The following is a 27874-nucleotide window of genomic DNA, read 5'->3' as shown; positions in this document are numbered from 1 at the left end:
TCACACCTGGGAAGGTGCAGCCACAAGGCGGGATTCGCTGCTCCAGCCGGTTATTTTTGCTGTGCACTCAATACCAGCCTTCTCGGCTAGGTCATTGTATTCTTTCGTCGATACGCCGTCCTGAAAAACAATTTGTTTTTTGTAAGGTCAACGTGACATTGTAACTCTAGTGGTAAGAATTAGCAAAGATAATTGGAAACAATAAGCATAACTATTTGTTTTGCATTTTCTATATCATTTGTTAATTTGGCTTTAGAAGGCAGGTGCTCGATTCGTCTCCTTTTCAATGTCATGTAGTGTACGTGTTGTGGGAAAATATTACCCAGTCAATGCTAGTTGTTGTTTTGTAATTAAGAGAGTAATATAGTGGGCAATTTTTCGAGCAATTCAGAAGTTTATTTTTTAACTTGCCACTTATTTTACACAACTCGTTGCGATTGTCATATTTCATGCACGACTATTGATCAAACCAACTGGTTAAGGTCAAATATAATAAAACCTAAAAAGGGACAAATTATAAATTATACGGGGAACATCAGTGGCGTCTCTCATTTTACTAATTCAGTTTATTCAGTTTATTGGTTCAGAATCAATATTATTTAAAGCGCAGCCTTTTCAACCTATACCTTGAAAACGACAGCATCTGGACAACCCCCAATTATCGCATTGTATCTTGGCAGCCAATAATACTCCAGAACCGCCAATGGACTACTTCCAAAACCGACGCGCCCCATCGCGGCGAAATACCACGCAGTGCACTCTGGGAACTAGTTGGCCAATCAGTTTCGGTTTCGACTGAGCAGCTTCATCTCATGCTATCACGCCGCGACCGAACGCGCTGCTTGCGTTTTCGATTATGTGACTTTTCACGAACGTACAATACACTCATTCTCGAGCGATACAAAACGAAGACCGGGGCTTTTTCCTTGGTTCCCGAAACACCGGATATTGTGCGTGCGCAAGCGAACGTAGTTAAGTCGTGGCTTAGTCACCTCACCCCACGGGTGCATGTTTGAGCTCAATTTCAATAATCCCGTCTAGTACCAGTGAACTAGAACTGAAATTTGTTCATCTGGAGCCTTACGCGTATTTTGTTTGCCAAATGTCCGTTTCTTGCTACTTCATTGGGCGAAAAGCAAGCCGCATCTTCACAGGGTATCAAAGTTGAGCCCAGCGTTTACGCGTGAACTTTTAAGGAAACGCAGTAAATTCGACCTCACTACTGCACAGAAGTTACTATGATGTCTTCCTCGTGTCATCATATATCTCCCACTCAATTTTTATGCTCATAGAAGGTTCCTTCTCGCAAACGCTGAGATTGGCTAGCTACGACGGAGGCCCTAACAAGCGTCCCCTATACTCCTCGCTAAGCCTTTTTACATGAGCGTTTACTGACACCCAAGATCTGTGTCTGAACGACGTATCTGAAATTATCTCGGCATGCTCAGGCAGGAAGAAAACAAACTCATAAAAAATATTATGGCCATTAGCAACCGTCAAACGCGCTTTGAATTCGTTCGAACACTAGTGTGAAGAATGTCGCACTGTGCGCCGGACGGGCATGAACCCCTATGCGGTGCGCATAGGGATTCATGTCCGTCCGGCGCACTTCAGACCGAACGGTGCAACATTCTTCCCACAAGTGCTCGACTTTTGCTTTCTTAAAACGGTCTGTACGTGCGAATTTGCCTATATGATTGCAGGATAACTCTATGCGCATACGCGATGTTGAATATTAGTGGAATGCAAGCGGGTCCGGACTTCACTTCGTGCGGTCCTGCGGGTCAGTACAGATAAGAAATAAGAAATGTGTTAAAATTGAGCTTTTCAATGGCGCCTCCGAGTTTTACCTCGCATACTCAGGCATATTAAGAAAAACAGTAATTGCAAAAAGTAATATTTCGTCTGTGGACACACGAAACAAACAAACTTCCTGATCAACAACACTAATGTAAAGGCGCGAGCTCGATGTACGCATACTTATTGGTTGCTGCAGCTTGTTGATTCGTACACAAGCAAGATCCCCGAGCTTCGCAGCGTCGAGATTCCCAGCAGTGGCTCGTCCACATACGTCGATTGAAACGCTAACAGGAAGGCTCAAGTACAAAAATACAACAAGCATGTGCTAAGACAAGCTCTACGTCTCAGGCTTGCGCTAAAGCTTCGAGGTCTGGCCATTTAGGTTAGTTTAGAGACAGCAAATGACGCTCTCGGGACCAGAAAACAATCTCTTGTTGACGTGTCGATCGAAACCGAAACCATGCCACCCTCCTCCCTGGCCAACTAGTCCCCAGAGTGCAACGCGCGCCGTGTTGCATGCCGGGCTTTATGGAAGTAGTCTATTGCAAATGATGCAGAACCATGCAATCGCAGTGTTGCTTTGTGGCCTACCGTTAAGGGACATATGGCCACTTGGTATCATTGGCTGTGCATTTTGGCATTTTATATTATCACGACGAGTATTAATACACAAACGCGGGTCATAAAAGTACTTATATAAATACACAGGCTGCAAATTTGTGTTTATCAATTCTCAATGCTGCAGAAATTGCAACGAAAACTTACCCCATACCAAACGAAGCTGCTAGGCATTATTGTTGTCTGTGAAGGAACCAATGAAACATTAATTATCAGGCAGTTACAGACTAACCACACACAAGAAACAGGAGCAAGTAATCCTGTCGGGATAGAACGTCAAGTTCTACTTCTAATGACTACAAGAACGAGCGCTGGTTGAAGATGTTTACTCGGCCTGTCAATCAATTCAAACTAGTATCCAAGAAAAACTCCGACAACGGCACTTCAGTGACTCTCCATTTAACCTGTATGCATGATGCTTGTTTCAATGAAACTACATATAATAGACCTGTCCCAACGTAAAACATTTCCGTTTTAAATTAGTTAGCCTGAAATATGTTGGTGTTCTGAAATTGGATGCTTAAATTAAGGAACACTAACACCCCACATTTTTTTAGGTGGCTTAATAATAGTTTTGGGTAGTGTCGCGACACTTTTTTCACTATACTGTAACTCGTTACATTTCGATATCATTTTTAATTAGCCGTGACAATAACTTAAATACGTTTTTTTTAAGTAACTGAAAAGTATCTGCAGCGATAAAAATACTTTCAACAAAAAAATCAGCCCTGTTTTGTGAACAAACACTACAGCTGGTTCGACCATGTGTGGAGGTTGGGTCCCACTTTAGACACGACAAAATAAATAAAGCAAGCACTCAAAACGTTTTCCGTCGGAGCAAAGTGCCGGAGGAAGGGCAGACGTTTTTCTACTTTTGTTTTTCCTTTTTCGTCGCGGAGGAAAGCGCATTTAGCATCTGTTGTATTTCAACCCTTTCGTGCATGGCTCTCTCGACCCGCCTTCACCCTTTCCGGCCTCATCGAACACCCCCTCTTCTTCAGCCAAGCCAAGCCAAGCCGAGCCAAGCGACAGAGCCACCTCGCTAACGCAGAAACACTCGATGTGTAGACACCTAGCGGTGACCTGCTTAACAGGTCACCGCTATGTGTGAACGAGAGCCTCTGTCGTCAGTCCCGCAGCAGTCGCGGCGATAGCTTTCTTCACGAAAGAGGGTCGCCGCCAGTAGACACTGTCTAGCTGGCCGGGGCCACAGACGATGATTCTATTGGTCGACTTTGTCTTTCCCATGGGCCGTGAGCCCATGGGAAAGGGAAAGTCCACAGTCGAGTCTTTTGTCCTGTGCTGCATAGAATAAATAAAAAAGAAAAGCTGTACGCATTCCGAGACGACTTTGTGTTAGTTTTGTTTACTTTTTCACCGCCACCGTCAGCTGTTTCCGCGGTGCCTCTAATAAGAAGGGGGCGCGATGCCACTCACTGGCGTAGCAGAAAATGGACAGAGCTTTTTATCGGCTCGAGCTTATTAATTTTTACTTCGTCAGGATGGGCTCGCAGGCCAGATTGGATGAGAAAAAAGAAAAAGATGCCTCACGCCGTCTTGGACGATCACGACTTTAACACACCGTTTTACCGATAGTAAAATTCTCGACACGCCATTTCTACGATTGCAAAAGACGATGTGATCTTAGCCGCAATATAGCAACGTAGAAATTGATTTCGTGATGACATAGACGTTGCGAGAGTTCAGGAATGGTAACACTAATCACTTTTTTCCGGTAATGAAGACGTGCCAAAATTCGCATTCTTCGTACACGCGTTTAGATACAGTACGCACCAGTCATACCTTTAACTTGAGCACACACATGAAAAGCGCAAAATAAGAAATTCAGGCGATGTTCGAGGACACAAATGCTAAGAAAGCACCACTGTAGTCGAAGTAAACAAACACGACGGCACGAGCGTTCCTGCTGTCTCGACGGTGCCACCACAACATCGTCGCACGAATACTCGCACGAGTACAAGCACGTGCTGAGTTATCATCGCTACACACGACAAGAATTCAGTCAAGGATAACGGTCTACGTGGAACGATGAGCTTCCACAACGCTGACCACGTAAAAAATCACCACCGACGCCTTTTTTCTTTTTTTTTTTTTCTTTTTCAGCAGATAGCAGGAACTGCGACCGGCGGAGGCGCAGTCTAGCTTTCTCTTGCTTCGTTTACCACACGATAGATGGTGCATTGCTCCGAGCATTATAAAAGTCGCCAATTTCCGTCACATCGCAGATTATGCTAAAAAATTTAGATCAGGTTATTCTTTAACAAAATTTCTAAATAACATTCACCGACTAATTATTGTTTGTGATCGCAATGCTGGTGAGGTAGGCCTTTATCCAATGGCCGACGTGGATTTGGCTCAGGTGGTTTGGCACCGCGGATGCATCGCAGTGAAAAAGCAGAGATCTTCCGAAGGAAAGAAGATATAAACGAGTCCGCTTTTCTTTCAAAACATCTTTTGTGAAAATAAACCATTGCCTCTTTATTTTTGTATTTTGGTTTTCGTTTCACACCTTTTAGGACGTGAGGTGGATGAAATTCGATTTCAAAATCGTTTTATGGTCACTTTAATAATGTGTCACCTGTCACGTGACGTCATGGTGTCAAGGCATGCTGTCAATCAAAGTCACCTCATATGGTCCTGTGACGTCACATGATGTCGTCATGTTACTCACTGCGTCACGTCAATTTAAATTGAGAACGTCGCTATATTTCTTAGCGTTGTTGACAGCGTGACGTCACATGACATCACGACTTCGCACCGTGAGTCACGTATAGCATGACGCACTCGAATGCTCTGGTTCATGACAATGATCATCGCCAAACATGTTCATGTTCAACCAAATATGAGAGTAGCCCCGAACTCTAACAATGTCTGAAGCTCAGCCCATGTTCTATATTTTGCCATATCCGAGTGCATGACTACAATGAACACTGACGGTATACATTTTGCGTCAGAGCACGTGGCTGCTTGTTCTAGTTGCGAGTTGAGGAGGGGTTGGAAGCTCTTTCTTTCCTTCATTTCTTCTGTGTCTGCCAGTGCCTGGAGAAAAAAACTAATTTGTGTTTTTGCAAGTTATCAACGTCAGGGAATAGTTCTTAGCGGTATTTAGTGAAAGTACGAAATGTTTGCATGACTAATTTTACATTTACACGTCGATGAGGAACCCAAATATGTTTTTGTTGTTGCTGAATTGCCTCAGAAAGTTGTCCTCAAGAATGTATGCGTTGAAAGGACTAAATGCGACGTATTAATACTACGATCTCAGACAGAACAGAATGTCGTGAATAAATCCCCAGAACATCCCAATCTTCCTTCCGTCCGGGAAATTAGAGTTCTGAGGACATACCTGGGTCTCTGAACCCCAAAACATCCCGCAAGGGAAGCTTCTGGGAGATCCTAACGATACATGGGAGATCCCACAAAAGTATGTTCGTGGTACAAATCCTGGGAGATTTTTCTCCACTGATCCAGCCTATATGGAATGCGAAACTATAACAGCAAATATGTTATATCCAGCGTGGTAGATAGAAACTAACTATGGAAAAATGTTATTGGTTGATCAAATTACATATTAAAAAAGACGCAAAAAAGACAGGACACAAAGTAGAAGATAGAAACAGGACATAGGCTGTGTTTGTCTTCTAATATGTGTCCCGTCTTTTTTGTGATTTTTTTTTATATGTCGAGCCACCAACAAGCCCAGCTAGCTATCCTGACAAAATTACAGTGTTCTTTTAATTTGTTCGGATTCCCACAAGCAGCGCTCCACGTCTTCCTTTTTCCCATGGTGCTCCGGCCGTGACATCACACTCCCCCGCTGCGCAGGCGCGGCACCCCCGCCGGCTCCACGGCTTCCGTGACGACGGATTTGCGTTGCTGTGGTTTTCTTTCTGTTTTATTTTTTCTGAGGCGCGTCTGCTTTGCAGCCAATGGGAATTTATGTGCCGTTTCACTCAGTCAATGGGAATTTACGTGCCGTTTCGCTCAGCTAAAATGGGAATTTAGGTGCCGTTTCGCTCAGCTAATGGGTAATTAGGTGCCGTTTGTCTCTGCCAATCGGTATTTATGTGCCGTTTTTCGCTGCTACAGACATCAGATAACGCCGGCTTCGCTTCATGGGACAGTTAATGTTTTCACATTACTATTGGCAACAGACCATGGGGTCAGGTGGGCATATCCCGGAACTGAACGTAGGAGTTACTGACGAGAACCCGACGGTTTCTGGTGGGTATTTTGGGGTATTACCCACGGAGATACCAATGTGGGCCAAAATTATATTCCAGGTACATCCTAGGGAAAATATTTCCCGCTGCTGATATTCCAGGGATCTCCTAATATACCACTACAAAATTCTGAAGAAGTCTTTGGTACACCCATGTTTTGTCCCTCAACCACCTCCGTATTTTGTTTAAACTTCACAGTGTTTGGGTGCCAAATAAAAACAATGGGTGATTACTGTTAACAACTGACACAAATGAAATTGTCGAACTATAGGTGGAGGCAGCCCCCCAGGAATAAAAAGTATTCTCTGGAGGAGCAATGAAAAAGGAGAAAAAAAAAGGGGGAGGGGGAGGATAGTTTTAAAAACATACAGTGTGGTAAAGATTTCTCTGCCCCACAACTTCGGTACAGCGTGGCCCCGGAAACTACTTTGTTCACAAAACAAAAAACAAAAAAAAAACTCCTGTCAGAAGTTAGTTTTTATGGTGCGTCGTTCCTCACGACGTTGCACCAAGCAAGCATAGTTTATACCTCTCAAATACATGGGTGGCACTGAGCGTGACCTTCTGCAGCGTGCATTTTGCACCACCCGATTTGATTTTTTTTTCAGCAACAACAAATCACAGTGACCACCAGCATAAAGTGCGATGACGTCAAGTGCGAACTATGTTAAAAAGTTCAGTTTCCTGGTGAATTGCGATATTCGCAACACTAGCAAAATTGGCTTCTCAAATTGTAAAGTTGCGCAGTATGCCTAGTAGTCTTGCGATGATATACAGCAGCTTTAGCAAATTTTTAAGCTCATAACTGATGAAGCATAGAGTTGTAAAGTGAGGGCCCAACAAAAGTGGATCTAAAACCGAATATAACATTAGCTTCCCGAAGGATGTATTTCGCGAAGTTTCGAGCTCGTGCAAGCCGTTGCCCAAATGGGATTCGTGTGAGGATTATAAGAATCATCATCGGTCCTTCACGCTATTTATGTGTAATTATGAATATCCTTACATTTCTACGTATTTGTTTCCGTAAGGCATTGTCTATCTGATTCTTCTGAAGAATACCATTTACTACCTTTCTCTTTGTGCACAGTTTGTATATTTGCCTTCAGATCTATCATGAGAGCTCAAAGTCCTTTTTGGCAAACCCCTCGACCCGGGGTTTCACATTGCCAAGCAGCGAAAAGAAAGAAGAAAAAAAAGCACGTTTCCGCAGACCTTAACAGCTTGCACATTTTCGAGTATCGCCCTCCCGTGCCGGTCTCGAGCGGTATGTAAGCTTTATAGAGTGAAATTTAATGGTTATAATAAAATATATTTAATTACTGGCTGGACATTTCACAACATAAGTAAAGCGCCGATACCCTTAAATATACGTATATACCTCGTAAGTAATTGCAACCCCAAATTATATGAAAGATGCTCTGCCAATCGTTTTTGGCGTTTTTATCCTCGATAAGTACTGTATAAGTGACTTGGGAAAGCCTTAAACAAATATATGGTTTTAAAAGCGATTTAAATAACAATGTTCCTGACACATATGTAAATTCTCAAACATATAGAAATCGGTTATTGCTTTTTTTATGTAATGAACAGCTAGCCATTTTATGCGTCATTGGGCTGGTTAAAACAAAGGACACAGGCGTGGCGGAACTCTGACAATTACGCACACAGACAGTCAGAAAGCGACCAATTAAGAAGCTACCATGACAAATAGAACACTTTGTTCTATTTAGCGAAAAAATAATAATAAATGAGAAAGGATGATGTTCATTCGCGAACTGAATTGACTGGAATCTTGTCAAAACCAAACCTCAACAGCCAGGCTATGTTAGTTTATCCTGTACTATAAGAAAATGTACACTTGAATACGGGCTATTTTAGGCCAGATTCAATCTGAGTACCAGGGTGCGTATTAGCGGCGAGATGTTTTGGTGGCGCCCTCCTATGGTTCCCCCTTGTGACGTCATTACCTTGCGAATAACAAGTTCGATGGTGTTTGTAAATAGCATGGTGGAAGCCTAAAATCATTGCGCTCTTAAAGCAACATTGCCAACACCGTCGAAATTAAAGTTCTTTCATTCCTCTTATTTCCGTCGATGGTATACCCTTTCCGACGTCATAGTCAGCTTTTGGGCCAATCGTGGAAGGCCGACCACAGCGACGCTTTCGATCGCGCACGTCGCCAATAAACTGGAGAGAACGATTTCCATCAATCCTTTCTGTCTGACTCTTCGCCTGCATCACGTACGTTGCTGAGTGTAAACAAATAATGGTCAGGAAAACAAGCATTGTGATTGCCGCCCAGAGTTTCTATAAAAGGTAAACCGAAAGGGCTGGTCCTACAACTTTCTCGACATTTTGAAAATATTGATGCTTCGGCTCAGTGGCCTCGTCATTATATACAGCTGCGTAGACTTTCCATTTTGGGGGGGGGGGGGGGGGGGGGGGGAGGGTGCGCGTTACCTTCTCGCCAGAACGGTAACACGCTGGGATTCCATTTCCTATGTATTTTGTCAATAAAGGCAAGGTGGGCGTTAATTTGTGTACCTGCCACTACTAGAAGCTCGTTACATGGCACGTAAACAGCCTCTCGGTAAGGATCATGGCCCGGGCGGGGGGGGGGGGGGGGGGGGGCTCTGCTTTTCCGGATCTCACTTAGGGGGGGGGGGCACAAGCTCCGATGCCCCCCCCCTTTCCCATACTCTACGTCTATGATTATATATATTGTGAAACGTATTTCGTAAACTATATTTCACAATATATATGGCGACAAGTGCACATTCTATGATTTTATGCACTGTAATTAATACCTTACTTCAAGAGCATAACTACAATTCAACTTTGAATACTGCGACGCGAAGTTGTACCGAGCACGGGTATTCTAGGTGGCCTACCACACCTTGTGACAAACTTTCGATTCTGGTAAAATGTGTAACAGAGGTAAACAAATGGAAATTGAGTCGATTGAACACGACGTTTTGTATGTTAATCTAGATTTTCTTTACTGTTGTGACAAGATTAAATAATAATGTAATTTATTATTTTTGGTACCTGAAAATAAAAGTGGAATATATGAACGATAGAAAAACTATATACATGTAGTTACTCGTTTGACGGCGGAAATAGTACCTGTTGCCGAAAGAGCGTGGAAAATGTATTCTCAATTTAGCGGTTTTAAACCTGTTCAAACCGGTTTGAACCAGTTAAAACCGTTATTATTGCTCCCCAAATCTGAACCGGAACTGAACCGAAAGCGGTGAACCCAAGCCCGAACCGAACCGATAAAGGCTTCGGTTCGACACACTGTTCGAAACCGAAACCGAAACGAAAAATGAAAGACGTTTACAATCCCCTGTAACACCGAATTAGAGCGCAGCTCTTGAGGAAGAGGAGGGGAAGGTAACGAGAGGAGGCTATGCCCGTTTTCCTTTAATCCCACTTAGGGAAATTTTTTCACGCTAAATTTGGCGGGGAAATTTCCCCGCTAAATTTAGCGGGGAATTTTTTCTGCTAAATTTATCGGAAAATTTTTCCGATAAATTTGGAGGGGAAATCTTTCGCTAAATTTGGCATGCAATTTTACAGCGCAGCTCTCAGGCACCCGTTTCCGGCTTGAGCGGCGTCGCCGTCGTCGTAGCCGTGCGGTGCATAATGGGTAAATTTCCCCGATAAATCTAGCGGAAAAATTTCTCTGGGGGTCACGCGACCTGGGAGGTCACGTGACCTCGCCGAGGTCACGTGACCCCCCAAGGTCATGTGACTACACCCTTAGGTCACGTGACCCCGCCCCCCCCCCCCCCCCCGAGAACACGTAACCCTCTGTACCCTTCCCTCCTCCTCCTCAAGAGCTGCGCTCTAATTCGGAGTTTCAGAGAGTTGTAAACGGCTTTCATTTTTTTCCCTAAATTTAGCGGGAAATTTTCCCACTAAATTTAGTGGGGAAATTTTTACGCTAGGCTTAGGGGAAATTTTTTCCGCTAAATTTAGTGGGGAAATTTTTCCGCAAAATTTAGTGGGGAAATTTACCCATAATGCAACGCGAAATTACGCCGACGCCGACGGCGACGGCGACACCGCTCAAGCCGTAAACGGGCGTCTAAGAGCTGCGCTCTAAAATATGAGCACGGAGGCTCATGGCTGCGACATGTGGACAATGTGCACCGAGGAGGAGGGAGAAATTTAGAGCGAGAGAGTTATTGCCCGAGGTCACGTGGCTAGCTACACCCAACCGCGTCCTTTTTTTTCCGCTTTTCTCCGCTTTTCTGGCTGTGCAAGGCAGACGACGATGTTGAGTGAACCGTCAGTCGGTGACTGTTTTGCACTTCGTCCCGATCGCTTTTCTGTGCTTGAAGATCGATTTGCTGGTACCGCGAACAACAGTTCCGAAGTAGCGGTCCCACGTCCGCCGCAACGTTCGTCCGTCGTGCGTTGCCATCATGTCGTTCAGCCCCCGGTATGTCGCCATATTTAGATTATGTAAATGTACTCGCTGTGATCTGTGCAACATTTGTTTTCAACAAGCGCGTTTGCGGCTTTTTCGAACTCACAAAAATAAGTTTCATATTTTCTACTTTTATTATTGAGTGTATGCCTTAAATCACCCACTAATTTGAGTAACCTTGGTACGCGTGTTTGCACTGCACGCGACGATCAAGAAGAGGTTGAGCGCGACTCAAACTGGTCAGTTCACGGCCTGCGGTTTTCGGGGGGAACAAACAAATTTTAAGCCGCAAATTGTGTTTTGGGTAGTGGGTACAAATAAAAATATCGGTGAGCATAAATACCCGTCAGTGTCCCCTTAACTCGCATATATAGTAAATATATGTTGTGTAGCGTCAACTGACATGAGCCACCGTTTATAATTGAGGGCGACACTGAAATATGTATATTTAGATATAGTTACGATATGCAGTTCATTAAAACGCACTAAGTTAAAACACAAGCATCGTACAATTAAAAAAAAAAACGGTATGTGTGATCCCCCACCGGGTGCGCGGATATCCTATCACTGCGATCTAATAAAGCCTTTCCGCAATTTGCGATGAGAAAAACGGAGTTTACTTCGGAACTCAATTTCCGCATAAACAGTTGGATCATATGAAACGTCAGCATCATGAAAACACGAGGCCTGGGAACGAAAATGGGGAGAGCACACGCACAAACTTTCGTGTTGTCGCCTTTCTTATTTCTCGGTCTCGGGTTTCCCAAACGTTGAAAGTTCACCAGCTCACCTGTATATTTTCTGTTATTGAATGCGGTAGCAATTAAGTAACCTTTGTACTTTGAACAAATATGGCATTAAATTATTCCTTTACATTTCTAACCTAAAATAGCACGTTATATATATGTATATATATACTACGTGATGGGGGCAGTCGCAGGAACAATTTCAAGAAAAACGAACAGCGGTCATCCCTTAGCCGGAACAAGTGACCACGCGATCTGAAGTTTGTTATACCTTATAACCGCGCTCTGGGGTTCGCAAACCAAAGGACACGTGCTGAGTTCCACACGTTGTTAAGTGGCTATTCCCGTCGTTGCAGCGATGGGGCACGAGCCATTACCCGAATGCTTGTCATGGCATTCGCGAGTTTTAGAGTAGGGGTCCCCAACGCTTTGGGTCCCCCAAGCAGCTTGGAGCGACGCACTGCGCATGCGCAGGAAGTGTGGGCTTTCGGAGTGTGAGCCCCAAGCTGCTAACTTTTTAATGATTGTTACCAGCTTAAGTCGAATGCTCACGCAGTTCTCGTGTCATTGTAAATCTTGTTACCACGGAGATCGCAAGGCTTGATGACAAAATCCTGGGGATTGCATTGTTGACAACTCCAACATTGTGGTCTCCATAGCATCGTTATCAAGTTTTGCAAAGAAGAGAGTGAAAGTAATCGTCCACTTTCGTCCGCGAAATTACGTGGCGACAAAAACATTTCCAAGTCAGTGACGTTGCGTGCGAGTATACTTGGATACGACTATAGCGGCCGTAAACCTCCGTAAAGTGGGAAGCTTTCCTAAAGAATATTATTGAACGTCCCCTTCATGTCACCCCGTGTCCCTACCTGAAATATTACGGTCGTCACAGCGATATGCGCGGTAAAGTGAAATGTACGTGCCGTCCTTCTCTTCCGATCGTGCTCATGTGCTGGTCATGGGAAGAAAATTAAGTCTCTCTATCTCTGCGGACACAACCTAGCTAATTCCTAGAGCTTTACAATTGTTAATGAGAAAAAAAATATGAAGCTTTAGCTTTTCTTACGCTAATTATGCTTCTGTGGCAGAGATGTTTCGACATTCCTCTACAGAGAGACATCAGGAGATGGTACTTCGTTTGTCATGAACTCTTATCTTTTACTTGAACATATCATGCAGTTAAAGTAGACTTACAAGGTTGCAGATTTCGCTAGCGAGTTCGGTTACGTTTAGGGAATTTTTGTCCATATAGTCTTCCCATTGTTTTTTTACCTGTATAAGGAAGATATGCATACCACGTAAGATGGCCGAAATGCAATATATTAACGATTGGAAAATGTTCGCCATATGCGCCGCGGCACTTTCTGTATTACTTGGGTTGTTTTCGGAACAAACCTGTGGCTCAACAGAGATCAGCTTGAACATATGTTTTAAAACAAAACGTATTATAGCCATATCTCTTCGGCATTTATAATGTTAAGTATGCGATGAAATGCTATGTTTGTTTCGTGTTTATTTCTTTATTTAGATCAGAAGTCTCAAAGGCTGGAGCAAAGGGCGACCAGTCGCCTGACAAGGCTCTAGCCTTTCTTACAAAGCTACAGCAGCAGAGCAACAATAGACATAATTACAAACATGCAACAAATGGTGCGTTTATAACGCTGTCGTAGTTGGCGTAATATATATACAGGGTGTTCTTTTAAGCATAACAGAATTTTAAAAAAAAAGAAAAAAACACGAATGCTAGATTAATGCGGTCTGCGCAGGGGACTTATACGACCAGGAGGACATAGTAACTTGCTCAGCGTCATCGAAAACCACTGAATCAGTCATTTTCAGAAAGACTTTGAGCGCGTGAGAAGCGTAACAGTGCACTAAGTTACCACTCGTGGAGCAGGTACAAGACTGGGGCTAGATAAGAGACGGAAAAATTGCGCGGGTGTCTTACAGCAAGCGCTAGCCTTGTCTTTCTGAAAATTACTGATTTAGTGGTTTTCAATGACGCTGAGAAAGTTTCTAATTGGAAATATATGCCTATTTTCATTAATTAAAAAGTTAATTAACAAGTTTTAACTAATTAGCCGACTGATCGTTACGATTAGCCTCCTATACTATTTCCACCAGGCCGTATAACTCACCTGCGCAAACTGCATTAATCTAACATTCATGTTTTGCTTTTTTCTCTTTTTTTTAAATTCTGTTAAGCTTAAAAAGACACCTTGTTTATATACCTATATATATATATAATATATATTGGGGATTTCATCTCATATCGTGCAGACAAAAAGGGTCAAATTTTTAATTTCGCTGAAAAAAATATATGTTATGGCGTCGTCTCTAAAAACGCAGTAGCCACAAACCACAAGTTTGTTGGATTTTTTGTTCTCGACTTACGAATTTTAAAAGAGGCCGCGGCGGAAAGCACTGCAGTGTTTTTTACATCCGTCGTGGGTCGGATGTACCGCTCGCTCCACCGCCGTGGATTTTCAGTCCACATTATATTAACTTTTTTCAAGCGCCCTGTGAGCGCACGTAAAGGGCTCTAATACCATGAAATAATTTTAGGCGTTTTGCTTTTTTTCTGTAAAAATCTCAAAAGCGCCCCCTAGGTTAATTGTTAACGAACTTTGACAGTTAAATACTGGCGATCTACTTGGGTTACATCAATACTTTTTATGTCTACGGAGAGCCCAAAACGCGCTTTCTATATACATATTATAAAATGACTCCGCTGTATAAAATATCCTTTGCGGTATGTTTACGTTAATGTTCTGCTAAAACCAAGAAGTACCAATTTGAAATCGATTTTCTCACACAAACTTTTTTTTATTTTTTGTTAAAATGTAGATATGATAGTTGTCTACGCGAAACGTAAGTTGAGAAAGTGTGTATTTTGTTTGTATGTTCTATATTTAAGCGTCAATATCGTAGAAAAACGTGTTATTACGGATCGAAACGGACTTGCGCATTGCGCGTCTTCACAAACTTGAAAATATTTTTGCCTTTTTTCAATGTTCTCACATAAAAATGAAATACAGTAGTTCCACCCTGTTATATTTATTGATCATTTAAATTTTATTATAGGCGGCAAGCTATATTGGAGGAGTTCAAAAGAGAAAGCAACACTTCTTAACAGACCAGCAAGCATCGTAAATTTTAATGTGTAGAAATCGGCAGACGTCGTATTGATTCGAGACCCTCATTGGCCTATATGAACGTCCCGCCCCTTCGGAACCAGCAGATGACCACGACCTTTCGCACTCGTTGTGTTAGATAGCACGGCCCGTGACAGTAAAGCAAGCAGCGCACCCTGCGTCATGAGGAGTGAAATGGTACGAATGCGTCGTTGACGCGGCGAACAGTGACAGCCGCGCAGGAGGAGTCAGTCGGTCAGAGTATTGCAGAAGGGAAAACAAAGGAACTGTTGCCTGGGAGGATAAGGACACCACGGTTTTACAATATTGACGGTCAACAACAGTTCTGCCGGCCGAAACAACGCCGCGTGAGGGTTAAAACCGACGTCGTGGGACAACAATCCCGCAGACGCACACACGAAGATGGGCCGGTTACGTTAGGGATGTGGGGAAATTTTGAAACCAGCCATACGTGCACGCGTGAAACGATACCGCGTTTTTGCCCAAGCTTCGAGTGCCCTATCATTGAAACGGCCGTGCTCTCTCTCTCTCTCTGTCTCTCTCTTCGCTTGGATCTTATAGTATCGAAGGGTTTTCTCTTTTGGAAACAGCAAAGCCCGGGGACTAGTTGGGTCGAAGTCAGCCTCCTTATCAACTATAACCGTTTGTGAAGAGTGGACTTCTCCCCAGATGAAAAGTTGGCGCCGGCTGACGTGTTCTTTTGAAAAAGGGAAGGGGAAAAAAAAGTTCGAGTAACTACAGTAAATACCTTGAAAGCTCCTCTCCCGATATGAAGCTCGAGGCATGTTACGTCTCGGTTATCTTCTCGCGCATCGCTGCTCGATCAATTCTTCACTCTGTGCCGCACAGCCACTGTTCCGCACAGCCGTCGTGGCTGTGCGGAGCAAAGTGAAGAATAGATTGAAGCATCATCTGGACGCCGTCATCCTTCCAGGCTTCAGTGTCGTGGGACTGGACTCGGCGTCGGTCAGTTAAAGCTTTTTTTTTTTTTTATTTCGAGTGTGTTTTTTCGTTCCGCTGAGCTTTTTTTCTTGGGTGCGGTTCTATTGAACGTTTTTTTGGAATGTTTTGTTTTTTGTTAGCATCGTTTACTTGTTGGGTTTATTTCGCCATGGCGTAGCGGCCTGACGGTGCTGTAGAGAGCGTGTTCTCACGCATTTGGTTGTGTCCCGGTTAGTGAATGCCCGGAGGAGTGGGTTTTTGTTCTTGCCGTGTGCAGCTGAGTGGTTTCGTCCGGACTAACTTTTTCTTTTTTTTTTTCATCGCTACGTGTCGTTGATCTTTTTGTCTGACTCTCCACCAGGCGTGGACCTATCACCTTGCCACCGCTCGGACCTAAATCTTTTTTTCTTTTTTTTTAACGCAATTTTTGTTAAGATCGGAGTTGGGTAATTTTATTCATATTTATTCATTTTTATTCCTTACCCACTCCGTGACAATCTCTTCGTGAGTTTTGGACCGTCTCTGTGTCATCAATTTAGTGTATTACGGAAGTGAAAGGCCATTCCCTGGTGATCTGTGCGATGTGCGGTGAACAAACCCTATAGCGTTTAATTTCGGAAAGAATTGTATGTAATATATCAATGATGTGGTGACTTTCTATGTCTTAGTAATATGAGAGCTAAAAGGTAGTCATGCTAGTTTACAGTGAAAATTTTACAAATGAGAACAATACAACGTCTGTGCCTCTTCGATATTGAAGGTTTACTAGGCCTGCTGATTTGATACGTTTCTCGATGTTTCCCTCTCTTATCAAAACATAAATAACTATCCTATACCACAAAATACGTTTATAATTGAGTACAAAACACAAACAAAAAATCAAGAAAACTTTTTCACAATTCATAAAAACGCACGGGTCGCCATGTCTGACTTGGGTCTTGCGAAACGAAGACATCTTTTTTCGATATTGAGGCTTAAATATAGAATACACAAACAAAATACACACTTTCTCGACTTGCTTTTAAAGTAGACAGCTATCATATCTACATTTTAACAAAACCTAAAAAAATAAAAAAAAGTTTTTTTTTTAGAAGATTGTTTTCAAAATTGTTACTTTTTGGTTTTCGCATAACATTAACGTAAACGTCCCGCAAAGGATACTTCGTACAGATGCGTTATTTTGTAATATATATAAAGAGCGTGTTTTGGGCTCTCCGTAGACATAAAAAAATATTGATGTAACCGAAGTACATCGCCAGTATTTAATTGTCAAAGTTCATCAACAATTAACCGAGGGGGCGTTTTTGACATTTTTACAGAAAAAAAGCAAAGAGCCTAAAATTATTTCATGGTATAGAGCCTTTCACCTGTACTTACAGAGTGCTTGAAAAAATTTAATATAATGTGGACTGAAAATCCACGGCGGTAGAGCGAGCGAAACATCCGACCCCCGACGGATGTGAAAAACACTGCTTTCCGCCGCGGCCTCTTTTAAAATTCGTAAGTAGAGAAGAACAAATTCCACGAACTAGCGGTTTGTAGCTACTGCGTTTTCAGAGCCGACGCCATAACATATATATTTTTCAGCGAAATTAAAAATTCGACACATTTTGCCGGCACGATTTGAAATGATATATACAGGGTGTTCTTTTTTATTCTTACACATTTGTTTAAAAAAAATCGTGGAAGCTACACTAATGCGGTTTGTGCAGGTGGGTTATACGTCCGGGCGGACATTATGTGGGCGGCTAATCTTTGCAATAAGTCGGCTAATTAATTCAAATTCGTTAATTAACTTTTTTAATTACTGAAGATAAACATACGGTTTAAATTAGAAACTTGCTGAGCATCATCGAAAATCCCTAAATCAACTATTTTTAGCAGGATATAACGCCGGGGCAGCATTTTCCGGTGTTCTGTAATGATGCTCCATTTGGACGCGTTTCTAGATTTCGGTTTCTTATCGGAGCGCATCTTTGCGCCCGCAATCCTGCTCCCCGGTGGTCGCGACGCGAAGCCACCTCCTCGCCTCCCTCGTAGAATGGAGGGAAGTACGTGTGTTGCGCGTCTCAGCCACTGGGAAGCAGGACCGCGGGCGCGGTGATGCGCTCCGATAAGAAACCGAAATCTAGAAACGCGTCCAAATGGAACGCTTTTACAGAACGCCGTAAAATGCTTCCTCGGCGTTATATTGTCAAGGGGGGGTGAGTCGTGACCAATAAACAAGAAATAAACAGAAATAAATAAACGTTTAATGTGGCGAACTTGTGCCAAAAATAAAGAAGGAAACAGAAGAAAGCAGAGCGTCGCGGGCGTCGAAGTCGGCGTGTCAGCAGAATCGAGCGCTGGGGCGAGACTGACTCGACAAGGTCGCGGGCGGCCTCTTATCTAGAGTGAGTCAGTATCTCGAAGATTCGGCGGAGAAGGTTCGAGCGTAGCGCGCTCGGGGCGAGAATGAACAAGCACTTTCTAGAACAACAAAAACAGGGATGAACGATAGTTATGTCCGCAGCAAGAGTGAACGAGAACTTTCTACAAGTCCGTGACCCTGCGCGCGGCAATATCCTTCCAGAAACAGATGATTTAGTGGTTTTCGATGATGCTCTACAAATTTGTAATTGAAACTATATGTCTATTTCCACTAATTAAAAAGTTAATTAACGAATTTTAATTGATTAGCCGATTTATCGCAAAGATTAGCCATCTACATGATGTCCGCCTGGTCGTATAACCCACCTGCACAAATCGCATTAGTGTAGCTTTCACGGATTTTTTTAAACAAATGTGTAAGAATAAAAAAAATACACCCTGTATATATATCTATCTCTCTCTCTATATATATATAGGGTTTTTTTTTTTTAAGCTTAACAGATTTGTTTAAGAAAAGCCGTGAAAGTTACGCTTATGCCGATTGTGGAGGTGAGTTATACTGCCAGGGGGACATATTATTCGGGAATAATCGAAACGATCAATCGGCTAATTAATTAAAATTCGTTCATTAGCTTTTTAATTAATTATAATAGACATATGGTTCCAATTAGAAACTTACTCAGCGTCATCAAAAACCACTAAATCAGTAATTTTCAGAAAGACTTTGAGCGCGTGAGAAGCGTAGCAGTGCACTAAAGTTACCACTCGTGGAGCAGGTACACTAATGGTGAATTCCGCTCGCAGATCTTGAGCGCTCCAAAAGCGCTCCATTTGGAGCGCGCATATTCCGCTCGCAGATCTGGCTCAAGTTCGTCATCTTCCGCTCGTAGATCTCTGGCAGCGCCCGCTCCACGGAGCGCCCCAAACTCCGCCGAACTTGCTCGGCGGGGTTTCACAGATCTCTCCGGAAGTTGACAGAGCGGCCCACGTGATTTCCGTCTAAATCGGAGGTGCGCATGCGCGGCGAGGTTGGAGAGATTGGCGGGCCGCTCGGGTCGTGGAGTTGGATCTGTTCGGGTGCGTCGGTTGTTTACTCTGGATTGTGACGGCTCCAACGCTTCTACTTCGCGTAGATCAGGGATAAAAAGCCAGGAATGTGGAGCGTGGCAAATTGTAAGCGCTGACTCTGTGATCGCGAGAGGAAGAACGAGAAAAGGAACGACAGAAAAGCCGGAGGCAGACGCAAGGTTAGGCCTATTCATTCTGCAGCCAGTGATTGTTTACCTTTTTGCACTGCATTCCGTCGGCGTTTTCCCGTGAAATATAGCAAGAAGTGGTAAGGCAACGACCGCGCAAGTAATGGTTTGTTACCTCTGTGTTTATTAAAGTCGTACTACAAATCTGAACTCCACCGCTGGCAATCGCTGTCCGTGCCCCGCTGCTTCGAGGCGGCCGAAAGGTATGTGACGGTGCCGAACGCGGACGTCTTCGTTATTTGTGACATGAGCGCCGTGGTACGTATAATTTCGCCCGGCCTGTGTCGCGTGTTACTTCTGCAGCTAAGCAGTGACAGTCGTCACTGGTCGTCGTAAAGATTAGCCGGCTGAGGCGTTGGTGGGACTGGCCAAGTTCGACCAGCGGCCATTTTGTACGGCGGAGGGAGAAGGGATGGGAAGGGGTGTGGGGGAGGTCGCTTCAAAAATGCAAGTTTATCTTCCCCTCGTCGATTCGGAGCGGGTCCCACGGAGCGGAATTTCGCCTCCCTCGCGGATTTTGGAAAGCGCTCCAGATCTACGAGTGGAATTCACCATAAGCTAGCGGTTGCGACAAGGCGCCCGCGCAATTTTTCCGTCCCTTATCTAGCCCCAGCCTTGTACCTGCTCCACAAGTGGGAACTTTAGTAGAATACTACGCTTCTAACGCGCCGAAAGTCTTTCTGAAACTGACTGATTTAGTGGTTTTCGATGACGCCGAGCAAGTTTCTAATTGAATTCATATGTCTATTTTCATTAATAAAAAAGTTAATTAACGAATTTTAATTAATCAGATGACTGATCGTTACGATTAGCCCCCTATAATATGTCCCCCTGGCCGTATAACTCACCTCCATAAGCGGCATAAGTGTAACTTTCACGGTTGTATTTAAACAAATCTGTTAAGCTAAAAAAAAAACACCCTGTAAACATATATATATATATAGAGAGAGAGAAAAAGGGAGGTATCTGAACATAAAGTGGGATGATATATGTGCTATAAATTATACAAAAAAACATATATAGCAATGTTACTAAAGCAAATTGAAGTAATTGGGAAAGATAAACTTGTTTATTTTCTACGGATGTTTCAGACGTTTTTCTTGCACATAAATGGAATTTTTACGTCAAATATTGTAAAGTACCGTATTAGCTCGCGGAGGAGTACCAAATAATATAACTGTACTTACAGCGTGTGGTACCTCATTCAAAACGCATTTCATAATGTCTTCCGTTTTGCTACGGTCTCTATACCAACCACCTATTCGGGGAGACAATACGACGGCAACTTAAGTTATAATTCATGAAAACAGAACAGCTCTATTATATGACTGAACCTTTCATATTCATCATGTCGCACACAGCGGCATTACGCCATTGACTAATAGCACAAGTAAGGCGTCCTTTTTCAGAGTCCAACATTACCAGCAAAACATAAAGCAAATGTTCAAGGCTCAGGAGATAACTTTATTAACTTTAAAAAAAAAAAGTCACTGGATAACACAAGATGACGCGTTCTATAGCGGCCCGAAGACTAATATAATTGCATCATATTGTTCAGAACATTTTAACCGCTTTGCAATTACATGACTTTCTTCGAATATTTAAGAGCTGCCTACTCCAACTTATGCAATTTAATGAGATCTAGACAACGTAAACTTTAGTAATAAATGCAAGCTTCTGGATATTCGTATTCAAGATTTACTTCTAGATATATACGGGTAAAAACTAAAAGAAAGATAGCAGACGAAAGCACGCGGGAACGTCAGAACACCGAGCTCTGGTTGAAAGGATGAGTGGGTACACTCAAAGCCAGCTACTTTTTCGTCACTCATTGGACGCGTTCAAACATTGAGTAGAGAAAAAGGCAGCTAGCTTTAGATCTACCCACTAATCGTTAAAATCAAAGATCGGCGTTCTTGTTTCCTTCTCTCTCTCTCACTTTCTGCCCGCATAGTCCACTGACGGCCTAAGAAACGCAAAGTGTGGCTTATTTAAACTTCTCGCCACGAGATTCCTTGTTCGGCGTTCTTGCCGGCTAATGCCGCAGTGGCATTGTCTGCGAAGCTGTAATAAGATTCTAGGGAATAACCACGTCTTGCGTTTCTTAAAGTTCTAGAGACTATATTCCCTGACAATTTGAGAACTGCGGGGCCTGGCCTATTATGTTCATACCCCTCGCTTCATGATTCGTTCTTCGGCGTTCTTACGGACTAATGCTGCAATCCCATTGGTCGCTAAGCGATAACGGGCTCGAAACGCGCCACGGCATGTGTTTTGTTTTTTAAATGCGAGTGACTTAAGCTGCCTGATATTAAATTTTCATTGAAAGGGAAGGGACCATGAAATGGGACCTTTTTACTTTTGCCCAAAGAACTTTTATATTATACCTTCAATGTTCACTGAACGCCGAACAGGCATCCGTTTTAGTTTCGGTTTATTAACTTATACAAAAAAAAATAATCGGTGAAATATCCAGTTCTTCTTACTCCCTAACTTACCGCAAAACAAGCTGCGGCGTAATTTTGACAGTCGTGACATGCTCTGTCACCGGAACTGGAAGTTCTCTCGGCAAAAGGAGAATGGGAGCGTAAGCGGCGAGTTGGCGGTGTGCCGGTAGGTTTCACCCCAGGGTGTTACTGCGGCAACCGGAGCGCGAGAGGTTGGCGCCCCTCTCACTAAACGGACAGGAGTGCCACCAGAGACTGACACTCGAGCGCGCTCTTCGTGCACCGAGAATTTATCGGAGCGCGAGCGACTTCTTCGCGCTCCTTCACGTCACGTGAACAAACAAGATGGCTGCGCTACTGCTGAGACCCTCGAGACGAAAGGCATATAGCCGGACCGCTGCCCCTTTTCAGTTGATTAGGGCTAAATACAGTAGGTAAAAACGATTTGGTCTGAAAGCCAAGACAGCAATTAGCGTTCCGAAAAAGGTTTGTTCGTGCATCTCGCCTGAAAAAAATTCATCTATCAAACGGTAGCGTGCCGATAGCACAGCGACAGAAAAGTTGTCGAGATGAGGAGATGTTCGAACCGCTCTGACCCTTTCATAATGCTTAGCCCAGAGAATAAAGATACTTTGATTAGAAAGCCGAAACATCAGTGAGCGTTGAGGAAAAGGTTTGTTCGTGCGTCTTGCATGAAAACAAATTGATCTATCGAACGAGCGTGCCGATAGCTCGACGACAGAAAAGTTGGGATGAAAAGACAGTCAGACCGCTGCCCTGCTCCGAATGCTTTGCCCAGCCGCAGCGAATAAAGATACTTAGATTGGAAAGCCGAAACAACAGTTAGCTTTGCGGGAAAGGTTTGTTCATGCTCTCGCCTGAAAACGAATTAATCTCTCGAACGATAGCGTGCCGACAGCTCAGCGACCGAAAAGTTCAGATGAAAAGACAGTCGGAACGCTGCTGAGCCCAGCAAATCAATGTACTTTGATTGGAAAGCCGAAACATATCAGTTAATTGTTGCGGAAAATGTCTGTTTATGCATACCGGCTAAAAACGAATTGAAGTGCTAAGGCAGGCACGTTTACCCAGGGGGAGGGGGGCCCATGGAGCCCGGCCCCCCTCCCCTCAGAATCTTCCATTTTGCTGGGGCCTCCTCTGCCCCCTCCCCTCATACAGCATTTTGTCATGAGCCGGACCCCCCCCCCCCCCCCGGTGCAAAATTCTGGCGACGTGGCTGACGTGCAATTGAACGACGGCGTGCCGGTATCGATGTAGCTTCCGTCTCACGTTTGAAAGAAATGCTTCACAAGCAAAAGATGCGTACAGGGGGGAGGGGGCTTTTGTTTGGTGGTTTGTGTGTTTTTTCGCATCAGTTGTCGTCTTTTTGTAAGATATGGGGGCGCTGTATGTACCAAAGAAAAAAAATTGCGAACCATGTTCTACAAAGATAAAACTCTCGCGCGTCAACATACAAATCTGACGAAGAATGCTTTTTGCGTTCGGGTAAGACCAATGCCGATTCCAAATGTTTAAAAAGGCGATCCGAGAGGCTTTCGACGTTCAGTATTGTTCAAATTATTCTTTGACATTCATAATCTATGAACAGGATTACGTGCTTTCGAGGGGATTTTGCGTCCTACTCAAAAAATGTTTTCTCAGAGTTTTTTTCTTTTTTTTTTTTTGCTGAGAATCTTGTGTTTATCGGAGTTCATTTTGATTAGATTACCAAATATTCTAAATTTGAACCCTAACTTTGCAATGCTCCCTATTAAGACGAAACGTTTATACGGGTTTAAACGTGTCTTAAATATTTCTTCATCTGGACACGCGCTGTCGCCCTTGTCCTTGACACTAGTAATCTCTCCAACGATAAACCTTGCAAACAAGTTTTGCTTCTACAAGCGTCGATACCTCAAAACCACTTTACTCCTGAAGCTTGTCGCTGGAAAGCTTGTTTTTTATCCCGTCCTATTCCATAACTTACACCAGTGGATCTCAAATGGGGGTCTGCGGACCCTCTGGAGTTCGCGAAGGCATTCTTGTGGTCCGCGAAGCCCTGCCTCATCAGTCAATCCCGGAAATAAAAGTTGCCTTTTTTTTACATACAACTTTCTTAAAAGCTGTATGTCAATAAGAGAGGCTAACTTTAACCTAGCCCTTAGTTATCTTCATTTATTAAATCATTAGTATATTTAACCTAAACTTGCTTCCTCTCCTCTCACCACGGACGGGGTCCTCCATCAGCTCCGCCGATCCACAAAAGGTCCGCGAAACATCGATGGTTGAGAACCACGGACTCACCCCATGGCTGTGAGGTGCGGAGTAGTAAAGGGTGCAATCTAGAAGTTTCCACTGCCCCCCCCCCCCCCCCCCCCCGCTTTTCCTCCTTCTACGAAATATCTATGGTTCATAGATTCCACTGATAAAGAAACGCATCCCCTTCTTTTTCTAAAAAGCACACAAAACTGGTGTATACTGGAAAGCGGAAAAGTGGCTTTTGTCGTGCTCCAAAAGTGGAATCCTGAATGAACCTTGACGAGATAAGCGGTAAGACACCTTTTCTCAATGATCCGAGATTCGAAAGAAAGCTGGAGTGGCATATTCTCAGGATCTTCGACCGGAGCTCTGAAAAACCTTAATACTAGAGTAAATGTCTTCCTTTTTTCGCATTCAAACATTGAAATTAAAAGTCTTGCGGATAAATCAGACTTGACAAAAATTTTAACGCCGAGTGTTTTTCGGAGTAGTTCAGATTTATCGGAAAATACGAACCCTACCCATAAAATAAGCGTTTTTATTTTTTCTTTCTCCACAGTATGTCATATGCAGAAAACAATTCGAGGAAACTGGGCAGCCTTCACACGGTCAACCCGGAGCCAGAACATGTGGCCACGTAACCTGGAGCCGATTATATGCCGCCAATGTTGATTATAGCCACGTACCGAGTTCCACGCATTAAACTTCGGCAATGACCGTCGTCGCAGCGGTTGGGCGCGAGCCAATCCCCGAATGCATGTCGAGACATTGACTGAAGCGAGCCCAAATCGAATGCACCACGCAGTCCTCTTATCTACCGTATGAGCCGCAGATAAATATCGTCGGCACGGAAATCGCCAAAATTTTATGACAAAATCCTGGGAATCGCATCGTTCACAACGCCGACAATGCGATCTCTCCAACCTCGTCATCAGGCTTTTCGAAGGAGAGACTTAAAGAAAACGTCCCTTTTTAACCTTGAAATTACTCGGTGACAAAGACGTTTCTTGGACAGTGGCGTTTCGTGAGAGTACTCTTGTCCCACTAGTGCCAGTAAGCTTGAGTAAAGTGAGAAACGTTCCTACCCAATATCGCTGCATGGTCTTTTTAAAGGGCCGGCGCAACAATATTCAGTTTGATTGTTTTTCACTTTGAACGAGCTTACTTGCACCAGAGGGACCTATGTATACTCGCATGCTACGATACTAATGAAGAAACATTATGCTTGCAGTCTAATTTCAAGGATAAAAACTAGCGTTTTCTTTCAATCTTTCCTCCGCAAAACTTGATGACGTAGCTCGGAGGTCACAGTGTTGGCAAATCAACGGCATGGTTCCCCGAGTGACGATCTTTGAATGCGGCTCATAGATTGGACCCGAAAACTGCGTGAGCACTTGATTTGGGCTCGTGATAATCAATAACTCGACCAGCATACGGGCGGTGGCTCGTGTCTGATCGCAGCAATGTCGGCAACAGCCGAACACTAACAATGTGCGGAACTCAGCGCGTGCCAATCCCAGCGCGTGGCTATGATGAACATTGGCGGCATATAATAGGCTCCAGATAGCGTGGTCGCTTAATCTGGCTGGGAGTTGACGGGTGTGAACGCTGCTCGTTTTCTTTAATTTTTTCTGCGACTACCAACCCGTGAAGAGAAAACCTAACGCGTGTTTCATAGCTTATCAACGTCAGGGGTTTATTCTAAACGGTATTTTCGTAAAGTACAATAATCTTGCACCACTTCTTTAACATAAATGCTTTCGCTGATAGAAATATCAGTCAAATCTCGTGCCAAGTCACACTTACCGCATATACCGGGGTCTCTTCCCAAAACTCTCTCATAAAAGGCGTCGTCATGTGTCATTGCTGATTCGTATTGGGACAACTGCATGCATACGAACGCTGCTATCAGCAACCCGTGCATCAAGGCAGCTTTCATGGCTTACAACCTCCTTGTTCTCGAAACGCTTAGCGGGAAGTGTTGTAAGAAACTAACGAGTTCCTGTGTTTTTCTTAAATATGTATTCACTCTAAAATATGTTTGTGCGGGTAGCTACTTTCACGCACAACACTCGGAGAGCCAATCACCGCAACTTACGTAGGCAGCTCAACGAATGACAATGCCGAAACATATTTTTAGACCAAAAAACGCAGTCTGAGTTGTGACATTAAGCAATGCAAAAGTTCACGCTTGCATCGCTTAATGTCACAACTCAGACTGCGTCTTTTTTTTTATCTAAACATATGTTTCGGCCTTGTCATTCGCTGAGCTGCCTTCGTAAGTGGCGGTGATTGGCTCTCCGAGTGTTGTGCGGGAAAGCAGACTCACGGGCTTTTTTTAGAGTATACGTGGCTGTATACACGTTTGTGTATATGTTTACACATGTTTACGGAAGAAAACTTTTATATCAAATGCAGTGACCCTTGTACATTTTTGTGAAAACTCGAGTCTCAGGTTTTTCACAATAATGTTTGATATACACCGGCATACTTACCCCTCGACCCTTGTAGTTTTTCTTTCCGGTTTACTGTAAACGACTTATTTTTCACGCGCTCACTATTTCGCGATTTAGGTCACAGCTGAAGTTTTGGAATAATTTGCGGGTTCTAATTTTCGCGACGAGGTGGGATCTCAATATAGATTCTACTTAAGTGCTTCCGACTCTGTCGTGGGTCTCGAAACGTTCGGGCAACAACACCCTTCCCGACCTGGGCAGAAGCCTGTCACTGAAGCGCTCTGTTTGATGGTCCGTAGCATTCCTTAGCGAAAACTAATAAGTTTTAAATATACCACATTCTAATTTGAGTGTATTTGAAATACAGTTCATAATTGTAAGTACACGAAAAATAGACCGAAAATATAAACGTCTTTTTTTTTTACTTAGTACTAAAACATACTTCTAAAAATCATTTTAAAATACCTTTACTTAAACTACATTTGTAGTTCCCTTAATGCGTTTTGAAATATGTAAATACTAAATTAATAGGCACAAAATACCTTTCACATATATTTCTTGAAATATTTATTTAATTCATGCAAAATATACTCCAACCCTAAAAAAATGGAGCAATCAAAAATACGTGCAGAATACTCTTAAAATACCTGAAAATTGTAAATACTGTTGTGTTATACTCAAAGTACCTTTTGACTGCGATACTTTGGTAGTTTGACTTAAACTACCAAAATATTGAAAAGTTTCCTTCTAGTTCACTTCAAGCAGATATGGAGTACACTGAAGCGCCTAAATACAACATTTGATTACTTTGTCAACTGAATTGCGCAGCATCGCACTGATAAATCAGTCCAGTTTATGTTATTGTTTCCTTTTTTCTATCAAGAACACACCTGATCAGTTCCTTGCACACCAATCACAAACGGGGTTCGGGAACTACAACCACAACATTTGCTGATGCATGAAAGCTTCAGCAGGTGCTGTGAACAGATACGTTTGGCGTGGTTTCGTTAGCACAATGTTAGTTCACTGAACGTGTATACTCACCATTGTACGTGATGTGAATAGTGACTTTAATATAGTGACATTAACTACCATATTAAATAGTCAACTACTAAAAAGGAAAGGCAAAACAACTACTGTAAA

General features: G+C 43.3%; 1 protein-coding gene across 1 annotated transcript; it reads right to left on the bottom strand.

Annotated features, from left to right (window-relative positions):
- LOC121837180 lies at positions 1-26214 on the bottom strand. The gene is made up of 5 exons (XM_042292722.1): positions 26082-26214; positions 20757-20827; positions 13041-13118; positions 2566-2601; positions 1-120 (listed from the first exon to the last, which is right to left on the bottom strand). Exons 1-5 carry the CDS (start codon positions 26212-26214, stop codon positions 1-3), a joined length of 438 nt encoding a protein of 145 aa, XP_042148656.1.
- Positions 26215-27874: the final 1660 nt, after the last annotated feature.

The sequence above is a fragment of the Ixodes scapularis genome, unplaced genomic scaffold (genome assembly GCF_016920785.2).
Source record: "Ixodes scapularis isolate PalLabHiFi unplaced genomic scaffold, ASM1692078v2 PGA_scaffold3__209_contigs__length_174095766, whole genome shotgun sequence".
Taxonomy (NCBI): domain Eukaryota; kingdom Metazoa; phylum Arthropoda; class Arachnida; order Ixodida; family Ixodidae; genus Ixodes; species Ixodes scapularis.
This window is presented reverse-complemented; position numbering and strand designations above follow the sequence as displayed.